An 11,087-nucleotide genomic window follows, 5' to 3' on the forward strand; every position below is an offset into this window, starting at 1 on the left:
CTCTCTCACTGGATTTGGCTGGAACTGGTTTAGAAGAAAACTTTTATCTCTCGGTTCCTGAAAAGTTTGAGAGCTAGATCTGGTTGCCAGTTTTCTTTCTGTTAGGGTCAGCAAGAAGTTTTTGTATGAAGTATTACCAAAAGGGTATCATTACCTTAAGTATCTAAAAAAAAACTTTAAAGGAAATATGAAGTTATTGTTAGAAATAGGTTTGTGTTGTGTTTTTTTTACGTGGCCATTCCAATTGTTACAAAGTCTATTATGAACTGTTTTTCTAACCCAAAGAACTAAAAAAAAATGTAAATCCTATCCATTAAACACTCTCAAATGTTTTTCCTTCAGAAGTTCAAAGGTAAATGGGATAAAAAATAAAATACAAGATACAGAAGAAGGTTTGTATAAAGACTCTAGGTAAAATAAACTAAACATAAAAATGCATTAAATCAGTATGTATGTTGTTCATTTTTCTGAAATTAGGCAATGGTACTTAAAATAAAAGTGAAGATAAGGGAACACATTTAAGAGTAATTGTACATTTGAAGAAGATAAGGGAGTACATTTAAGAATAATTGTTTTGGATGTGTTGTTTAAGTATTTGATTTTTCTTAATTTTAAGATTAAGACCACAGAGTTAAGGGCCTGATCCTACTTCATCTAACGTGCCAGTTACACCTCCAAATGTAGCCATGTAAATAGCATTTCTGACACTTCTGCAGATTTTCAGCCCTATTTCTAGCTTCACAGTTATGCCTGTCCTTCTAGATCAGTGAGTCCCCTCCATTCCAGAGCAGTGTTTACCTCACTGACTCTCACTCCCAGTGGCTTGCTTTCCCCCTGCCCCTACATATACAGTATTCAGTTCTTGGTTATACAGTGGGCTAGCTTCAAAAGAAACATGCTCTGGGTCATACCTAGCCCATGGCTTGGTGGTTAAGTGAAAGATGTAGTTCAAATTTTCTTTTTGTGAGAGGGGGCTAGGACCTGGGCCTCTCACTCCCTGAATAAGTGCCATAACCATTACGCTGTTGGGCTCACAAATATGAGGCTCTTCTTCTTGGCTAGTCACAGTTTTTCTCCAACTACATTTTTGAGGACTTGCACATTTACTTGCTTACCTGTGACTCCTATCCTTAACAGGGAGGAAGCTGTTTTTTTGTATCTCTCTTCTTCCCACTTGTACCTCTTTGATCAGCTTTTACATCTGCTACTCACTGCTTTTATTATCAACTGAATGAAGCTTTAAGAGTGGTAATTCTGCAGTGTTCCTGTTGGTAGTGAAACTGACCCTGGCAAGAGGCTCTGCAGGTCTGAGCTGAAAATTATATTTATATGGATGTAGTATAACTTGTTTCTTGTGTAGGAAAAAAACATGCAAGGTACTAACAAGCAATTATATTTTTAAATAATTTCTTTTTCTAGATACATGATAATCAGCTGACAGCTCTTCCTTCTGCTATAGGAATTTTGGAAAATCTGCAGAAACTGGATGTTAGGTAAACACATTTTTACTAAATATGAATATGTTAAATAGTCCATTATGTTTGTGGCGTGAGTCAAGGAAAAATTCTTTGAAGATTGTATGCAGGAAATGTTTAAACCAGGATTGTTCTGTGTAATTTGCTTCTCTTTTAACTTGATATTTTTAAGGTAAAACTTATAAATTGAAAACTCCCATTTTGATTTTTGATAGTGTGAAGAGCACAGTGCAGGAAAACTCCTTGGGTCATGTGGAGGAACATTACAGAGCAACAGGGGGCTTCCTGCAAGGCTCTTTGCACGTCTGAAACTTTGGAACTTGTACTATTGTAATCATATAATATTTGTATTAATTAGTCTCCCGCATCTTGCTCTTCCTGCTAATTTGCATTACTTCCATTCCAATGACATGGCTCATTACTTTCATAGGTTTATTTCAGCCCAAACCCTCTGGATCTCTCAGGTTTGTTTTCATTACAGTTTTCTGATTGATACATTTCTAAAGCTAGTGACCTCCTTTAGTAGGTGATGGATGTACCCTGCTGACTTCTGATGGAATAAGACTGATTAGAGAGACGGTGTTACAAGCACGCTTAGTTAGGTTTACTAAAATAGATTTGCAAAATTATGAGAGCTCAGACTCTGTTCAGAGGCCCTTTTATGATAGACTGACTGTGAAAAACCTCATTACAGATTTACAAATTGGGGAAAGAGGATTTTTTTTTTGAATGTGGTATGTTAAACTGGTAGGCTGAATTTAGGAGACATCATTAAAGACAAATTGATGATGCTTTTTGAATGAAGACCAATAGGATTTGTTTCTAACTACACTCGGTGAGCGGGAAATTGCTGCTCAAAGCTTATTTGTGTATTTAAATATAGTGGCCAATTTTAAAATTTCCATTTGATTTCCTAGTGATTGTGCTGTACATTATGTATGTTGAAGACTCAGTTAAAGCACTAAGGGTGGTCTTTTGCAAGAATGCAAAGACAGGTGCTTATCTTCCTTAAACTTCCATTAAAAGTCAGTAAGACTAGAGTATCCAGTTCTTCATTGTTTCGAAAATTCAATCATGTTACGCTACAGGAATGTTTTTATAAACCGACTTGAAACAATGAAAGCATCAGTATTTTGGTTTTGATAAGACTAGGAGGGGACTTCTCTTAGTGTTATGGTAGTTTTTAGATTTTCACCTATTCTTCAAGGGAACCTCTGTACTCACTTTCTTCAAGCTAGCAGTTTCAGTTTAAAGAATTAAAAGTGATTTTTGTCAGAAGTAATATTTTGAAAATATTTTTTTTTAGTTTATTCATGTTGAGAAATTTGTATTCTTGTGCTTACCAGAACTATCAAATTTGTGGACTGAAAAAATTAAAATACAGCTTCCTTTAAAAAAAAATACCCTGTAAAATAAGAGTGTCTGATTTTCAGCCAGTTTATATCTAACTGCAGACACTGGTTTAAAGTATTATTGCATATAAGTAAATGTACAGAAAGAGGAGACTGAAGCTTAGATGTTAAAGAGCCACTTAATTTTAATGTCCAAAGTACTTTCACCTGAAATTTGTCTTGTACGTTGCTATGTAATAAAATATTTTTTAAAAGTTGGCTTTTTAGAATAGCTTCTTACTAATATATTATTTTCTTATTACTAGCCATAACAAGCTGAAAAATATACCAGAGGAATTGACACAGTTGAGGCACTTGAAGAGCCTTCTTGTACAACACAATGAGTTAAGTCATTTACCTGATGGATTTGGACAGCTTGTCAGTTTGGAAGAGCTAGTAAGTTGTAGCTGTTTTCTAGGGGTTTTTCCTTGGAACCAGGTAGCGGTTTAGCTGTTATCTCTACTTTTCTGTTGGCTTGTCTTTGATGATGGAACTGCCACCTAGACCAATTTTGTAGCTCTTTAGAAATACACGAATAATTTTTTTAACTGTTTGGAAACTGAGTTTTGTTTTTAGTTTGGCAAATTCAGAAAGTCTGTAGAAAGTCAAAGGGACTAATGGTCTTCTTAACTGATTTATGCTGTAAAGCTCTTCTGGCAGAAGTTTGCCTTCATCCACACACACAGTCAGGTGCAGGGCCCCTTGTTTCTTCTGGCAGTGTTATGCCAGCTCTCTCTCTCTGACATAAACCCTCTGCAGCTCTGTGACTGCTTGCAGTATATGTCAAATGAGGCCCTGAGACATGCCTGTGCCCAGGGCTGCCTTATCTGTCATCTAGCAGCAATTTCACCCTGCCTTATGCTGGCTGCTCTGGACACCAGTTTGATTTCTACTGATCAACTGCTGAAGGGACCCAGTAGAAAGCTGGCTGCTTGCAGACGAATTGACTCTGGCAGAAAAGGAGGTTCCTCAGGCTACAGAGGAGCTTTGAGTGTGGACAAGGTTTTCATGCAGAACTGGAATACGGATGACAAAACTTGGTAGTATAGAGTAGTCCTCATTCAGTAAAATGAGGGGAGTGTCCCTCCTCTGCTTATTGGTGTTGGGACCCAGGGCAGCCGGCCAGCAGCTCTCCCTGACTCCCACCCGGGCAGATAAGGGTCCGTCGCCTTAGAAGGCCGTCAGGTGGGTACTTGTGACGCTTGGAGTGGAATTAATTAGGCGGACACTTATCGGTTGCAAAGCAAGATTATTTACTCACGCCGTCAAGGTGGTGAAAGACGGAGGTCAAAGGTACTTGGTTAGTTACAGCTTAGAGTTCGTAGGTCGGTCTGCATAAGAGTTTGGAGGTCAGGCAGAAGGTCGGGCCGGCGGGTCGTTGATTTACGTCTGATTGGGTCGAGACGGGGGAAACTGACAAGTGATCAATTTGTCAGTTACTCTCACGCATACGTTCAGAGGTTTTTCAGGTGTGCGCGCGGAGGTCTCCCACTTCACGGAAGTGAAGACGGGTTTTATTTGTGTAATAGCCAATTGCTTTTCGCCACGTCATAAATTTAATTAGAATCTCCAATTGTATAGTGGTCTTCGCTAGGGTGTTATCATAGGGTTACTCCTTATTTTCTTTGACCAATTATAATGATTTATGTACAGCACAGAAGGCTAAGTTCTATTTCATGTTGGTGTCGCAGTTATAATTTCTTTTTGACATGCGCAGCAAAAAAACTGTTACTATCTTCTTGTTAGTTAACTCTTAGTTAACCTAGTGCAGACTAAAGCTGTTTTTGATTAATATATTTCTTGCTTGTGGCATGGGCAGTACTTAATTTGGTTGTGACAATTGGCAACCATTGCTGATGAGTAGGGAATGGTACTGATGAAGTCTAAAGGGGAACCAGGCTGCAGGAACACAAGCTAGAAAAGAGAAAAAGGAAATCTTTTGTAAAGATTGAGTCATTCGAGAACAACACTAAGGGGGACAAACATGTTACCTAAATAAATATGAGATTCTCTGTCAGTAGTTAAACACTTGGGCTGTTTTTAAGCTTCATTCAGAATGGCTTGTCTACAATTTCTTATCCCTCTCTTGCTTTTGTTTTTGTTTTCCTTCCCAGAATCTTTCCAACAACCATCTTGCAACTATTCCAACCAGTTTTGCTTCCCTAACTAACTTGATACGACTCAGCGTGGCCCAGAATCAGCTAAGGAGTCTGCCAGCAGAAATCTGCTCAATGAAAAGTAATCCTGTTTCCCAGAGCATTTTAGAATATCCCAAATGTGGAGCTGCAGTCTTATATCTTGAAAGAAGTTGTTTATTTTTATTGTAGCTGAATAAATCATATATTTTACCAAGTATATGGGTTGAAAGCATTTAATATTCAGTATGGTGGGCTGATGAATCAGGTTGTAGCCCACAGACACATAGGCTGCCTCCAGACAAGTGCAGATGTGGGGTATGTGGTGCTGCAGACCTGTCTGGCACCACACACCAAACATGCAGTCATTCTCCATGCTGCTACTTTGCAGTGTGGGGGGTTTTTTGACCTCAGGAGATCCAAAAAAAATAGGGCAGTACATGTGCCAATAAACACCATGCCATAAAAAAGGAGAGCAGTGCATGGGGCAGCACACACTACCCAGAACCAGAGCCTGTATAGTTAGAGCCATGCTTTGGCTGCTGGCCAAGCTCCCAGCTTCAGGAGCACCGCACTTCAAGTCCTGGAGGCCCCCAGACCTCCAGGTAAGGCTGCTGGGGCCAGCACAGTTGCTGGCTCCAGCCTCTCCTACCCCACGCTCAGTAATCTGCTGTGCACCAGTGGGCATGCGGCATGGGTGTCCCCCAGGAAACAAACATCTACGCTTTCATGGACACAGCCATAGATATCAAATTGAAAGTTCTGACAGCAGCAGTTCTTGATGGAAGGGGCAAGAAGAGAATCAGAATGACTTAACTTCATTCTGCGTAGAGTCTAATGGCTTTGACAAAACTTTGTAATAGACAACCTGCCAACTAACTAACTGTTTTCCTTACAGCACTTGCATAGGAAAGCAAGGGCAGAAGAGGAGACAGTGGAATTAGAGGGGGGAATAAGCAAGTTTTGAATCAACTTAAATCATCAGGCTTAATACTTGTTTAAGTAAATATGGACTCTAGTTACTGTACAGGTATAAGGCAGAGCAGAGTGGCACATTAAATACTAAATGGTTCAGAGAGGTATAAACTTTAGAAAGTGACAGCCTACTTCATGAGCTAAATCTACATCTAGCATCTGGCAAAGTAGGCTGTCACCTACAAAAACTTATGCATCCCTGAGCCAGTTAGTCTCTAGCATGCTACTCTGTCCTGCCTTATACCTGACTTCAGGCTAATATGGCTAACTATCTCTCTTTTGAGGCATAAAGAGGAGCAGATGACAGTAGATTGTCAGGACAAAATAATAAAAAATGTCTGTGTAGACTAGCCATGGTTTGTAATAGAGGACCGGAGAGCCTCTATATTCTAGCTCTAAAACAAGATTTGTACATGACTACTTAATACTGAACTCTGTAAAAAGGTAAAGGCTATTTCTGAATAGTCAGATACCTAGCTTTTGTAAAATCTGAAGGTGCTTGGAATAGTTTCTTCTGAAATTCTGACAGCTGGTTTTATAACAGTATTTTAGAAAAGCATGTTTTTTTTGTCATCTTTTCTAGTAAAGGTAACTTTTTAGGATTTTTATATATTTTTCATTCCTGAATTCACTCTTACAGGCTTAAAACAACTGGATTGCACTAAAAACTTCTTAGAGACTATACCTCCTGAATTGGCCAGCATGGCATCTTTAGAACAGCTTTACTTAAGAAAAAATAAATTGCATTTCTTACCAGAATTCCCATCATGCAGATTACTAAAGGTAAGATCTGTAATGGTTATTGTAACTTAATTGTGTTTCAGTAAATTATTAATATACTGAAGAATGATATGACAAACATGAAGTAAGTGTAAGACTATGCACAGACTTTTTAGTTTTTACAGTCTAAATTTGGTAACACTAAAACTAGGATAATAGATATACTGTAGCTGTTTTCAAATTTGGGAATAAAATAATTTAGATCGCTTACAATGGAGCTGTAACAATATAAAGTATTTGTATGTTTTTACATGGGTCTCTAGAAATACTTTGTTGGTTAGAGATGGTATATATTAGATTGATCATTTTGCCTTTTACAAAATCATAGAAAAACAGGGCTGGAAGGAATCTCATGAGGTAATTTAGTGCAGTCCCTTGCTCAAGGCAGGATCATCCATGTTTAAATCACTCCAGTAAAGTATTTATTTAATATCCAAGGATAATGATTCCACAATTTCTAAGTAACCTTTAAGTTAAGCACTATTCCAGTACTTAACTACCCTTTTTTATAGCTAACCATTTTTTATTTTTTTTGCGATTTAATTGCAGTATAAATAAGGCTGTTGTTGTTCTTGTCCTCTGCAGCCAAAGAGAATAGTCTATCACCATTCTCTCTGAGAGTTTAAATCATAGGTTAGCAACTTATGGCCTGTGGGCTGAATCTGGCCCCCGGAGCCATTTGATCCAGTGTATAGACATGGGACTTCGGTGGCATTCTGTAGCAGGAGGCTTTGGCAGCAGTTGCTTTCTGGGAACAGATGCTGGCTGAAGCTGATTCTAGCACTTCCCCAGCTCTGATCCAAGCTGCGTCAATCTGGCTTGCAGCCTTAAAAGATGACTGACCACTGCTCAATTAATGCATTATATCAGTTATAATGTATTGCAGCGTAGACATACCCTAGCCAGCTTTAAACAAACCAGCTCAGGAACTGGAAGCAGTCTAGCTGCAGGAATTTGGCCTGCATGAATAGTTAAATAAACTAATCTTGCAGGCATAGGTTACTTGGAGGTTTGCCATACTTTTTTTTCCAGGTAGCATCACAACTGTGAAATGAATATGTTTTATTTTGCTGGAATAATATTTTTGTGAATTATCTTTTATTTCTTTAGGAGTTACATGTTGGAGAAAATCAGATTGAAGTGTTAAACACAGAGCACCTTAAGCATTTGAATTCTCTCTGTGTGTTGGAGCTTAGAGATAACAAGCTTAAATCGCTTCCTGATGAAATTACTTTGCTTCAAAAGTTGGAGCGACTTGACCTAGCTAACAATGATATTAGTAGGTAAGATTAAAGCCATGTAAATCTATACTGAAACACAGATAGAGATTCTAGTCTTGGTTTGAACAGTAATTCACTGTTTCATTTTCTCTGTGCATCAGTTATCTTTTGTTATTGTTGTTTGCTTGCTTGCTTTTAAGAAAGGACTTTGTGCAAGAGTTTTTGTGGTCCTGATTTTAATTGCTACTACTTTTAACAATGTGACTTCCTTGTGCTTGATTCAGAATACTAGATGAAGTGATGGACTATTGCTAATCATTTAATGCTTTTGTTGAAGTTACTTTGTCTCTATCTGCAGATTGCCTTATGCACTGGGGAACCTTCCTCACTTGAAATTCCTCGCACTAGAGGGAAATCCTTTGAGAGCTATTCGAAGAGACATTTTACAGGCAAGTACACTTAAAAACAGATGCAGCTTGATATATTTATATTATAAACACAACCTTCCCACGTTAAAAGATGCTATTACTTTTTCAAAGTCAAATACTCCAAAGTTAGAAAATGCCAGAGTTAAAGAAGCCTATACAACCTCAGTTTAGCCCCCTTTTGTGCCTCATGATGCAGTCTTTAAGTACATGACCACTGAATATGTTTCACCTGATTCAACATAGAAGATGAAACTGCTCTGAAGTGTGTGTAGTACAGGAGGCTGTTGTCTGTAAGACCTCTGTTTCATTTGTTGCAGGAATTGTAATGCATTTAGTGTATGAGGAAGGAGGTTAAGGAGATTGAATTGGTCCTTGTGAACTGTAGTAGTTCTGTTTCCAGAGCATCTTTGGGATGCTAGTAACTTAAACTTTTTATAGGTGGTCACACCTTGAGTTTCCAATTTCTGCATACACAGCTAGAACCTGGTGTCCTGTTGGCAGAAATACAGTTCCCAGGGAGATGTCCTTTGAATGTGGTAAATGGCATATAATGCTAATTCCCCTACACATTAGAACTGAAATCTTCCAAATTGGGCACCTGCATTAGGGGAAATATTTCACTTTAATCTTACTGTGCTTTAGCTTTCCATTTATTTAATGGCAGTAATATTTCTCCTTCATCTCTCATTGGTGTTGTTAAGTTAATATTTGTGAAGTACTCTGCTACTATATTGATAAGTGCCATTAAAAGCCTATGATGATAATTCTTCAGAGTGATGTTTAAACAGTACGTAGTTATGCATCAAAAATAAACAGAAAACAAGATGAGTAGCTCCTTATTAAATGAATGTTGTCCATTATCTCTGAGGAGTCCACCTGTTAAAAATAGAATGTGATCTTGGAATTAAAGACCAGATCCTAATACGTAGGTATAGAAAGGCCAAATTTAATTCTGGCATTCCCATGTGTGTGCCTAATTGCAGTTTTTATCATTTTTGTGTGTGCTGGAGTGTTGTTTTCTTCTTATTTTAATCAGGCCAAAGATGCAGAAATTCTGTCTTGCAGCATCAGATTGACACCCATTTAGCAGAATCAAAACCTTCTGGTTATCACCTAGCTCTGGCACTTGAGCACTGCACTGGAGCAGTTGTCCTTTTCTGCATTAGGGCTATGCTTTGAGAGCCAGCTTCACAGACTTAGAAAATTAGGGTTGGAAGGGACCTCAGGAGGTCATCTAGTCCAGCCACCTGCTCAAAGCAGAACTGGCCCCAAGTAGATCATTCCAGCCAGGGCTGCTATTTACTGACAGCAAGTGAAGGATGATTCAAGAGAATCTTAAGTTCCATTGCAGGCTCTAAAAGGAATATGTTCTCTGTTGGGCAAAAAACCCTGCTTCTCACCCAGTCCCATTAGCCTTGCCCATCTAGTCCTAATCCCCTTCCTTTGCACCATGTCTGAGACCCAAACTTCTCTGCTACCTACTCTTGCTTTCCTATTTCTGCTCTATCTCACCATAATTTTGTCCCCAGTTCCCTTGTCCAGGATCTCAATTCTGTGTCACTCCAGTCCAAGTCATCAGGCTGTGTCATACACTCCCCACCTCCTTTCCTCTTGCATGGCTCCCAGTCTCCTTATTCAGGTAGTCTCTGTTTACCATTACCTCCCAGTTCTCAGCCCAGTCTTCATCTTTCCTCAACTCCCAGTTGGTTTCAATCTTTCCACTCCCCTTCTGTCCCAGTCCAGCTACACTCCTTGTTTAATCTACTCCTTCTTCCCCAGTCTTTCTCCTCTGTCCCCATGCACGTCTGGCAGCCTTGACTCATTGCCAGGATGTCAGCATATGGGGGGGGGGGGGGGGGGGGTTATTGAGGGCACAGGAGAGACAGACTTCCTTTTTCAGTTCTGATGCCAGATTTGCAACAATCAAGAGAAACCATGGAAATGATGGGGGAATGTCAAGCTTTACCCCAGTGCCTGTTACCTGGAGGGAACATACAGCCATAAGAGTAAGGGGATGAAGCATATGCAGTTCTGTTTGCCCTAAGAGTACTGAGAGAAGAAGTAAACAGTAGTTTTTCCAAATGATTGTAACTACCAAATTTGGGTGGATATTTGTGACGTAAAGCTTGTGTCTGATATGAAGGTTGCCAGCTGTTAAATTTCTGTTCTGTGGGCAAAGACTTGTGGATGCTAGAGCAGTAGTTCCCAAACTGTGAGTCGCAGCCAAGGTTCCACTAAGGTGTGCACATGTGCGGCCGCACACAACTAAAAGTGTGGCCGTGCACAGCCTTTTCAAGGTCCGAGGAGAGGCTGGGGCAGGAGCCTGGCGCGGGCTCCACCGGCTCCGGGGAAGTGCTGCACTCCCTGGGCCTGATGCAGGGGAGCAGAGCACTTCCCTGGAGGGAGCAGAGCCCACGCCGGGCTCCCTCCCCCACCTCGCCTGGGAGCTGACCTTCAGCTCCTCTCCTGGAGTGTGGCCTTGAAAACACTGCTCCACTCCCCCACATTGCCTCAAGGAGCGAGGAAGTCACGTGATGTCAGGGCCAGGGAGTGGAGCAGTGTCCCGGAGCTGGCAGAGCCTCACTAGGGCAGGCAACAGCTCCTCCCTGAGGTGAAGGCAGGGATGGAGGCTGGGGCGGGCAGCTGGCGCAGGCTCTGCCAGCTTCAGGGAAGTGCTCCACTC

At 40.2% G+C, this 11,087-nt stretch overlaps 1 protein-coding gene across 1 annotated transcript in view; it reads left to right on the forward strand.

Annotated features, from left to right (window-relative positions):
- LRRC40 (leucine rich repeat containing 40) overlaps positions 1-8,575 on the forward strand; it is a gene marked incomplete at its 5' end in the record, with an annotated part of 15,973 nt that extends 7,398 nt beyond the window's left edge. The window contains 6 exons of the mRNA XM_025192834.1: positions 1,420-1,493; positions 3,133-3,262; positions 4,981-5,104; positions 6,617-6,759; positions 7,867-8,039; positions 8,335-8,575. Coding sequence (XP_025048619.1) covers positions 1,420-1,493; positions 3,133-3,262; positions 4,981-5,104; positions 6,617-6,759; positions 7,867-8,039; positions 8,335-8,575 — 885 coding nt within the window. The remainder of the gene's footprint in view (positions 1-1,419; positions 1,494-3,132; positions 3,263-4,980; positions 5,105-6,616; positions 6,760-7,866; positions 8,040-8,334) is intronic.
- Between the last annotated feature and the right edge of the window lie 2,512 nt (positions 8,576-11,087).

This window comes from Alligator sinensis, unplaced genomic scaffold (assembly GCF_000455745.1).
Source record: "Alligator sinensis unplaced genomic scaffold, ASM45574v1 scaffold1052_1, whole genome shotgun sequence".
Classification (NCBI taxonomy): domain Eukaryota; kingdom Metazoa; phylum Chordata; order Crocodylia; family Alligatoridae; genus Alligator; species Alligator sinensis.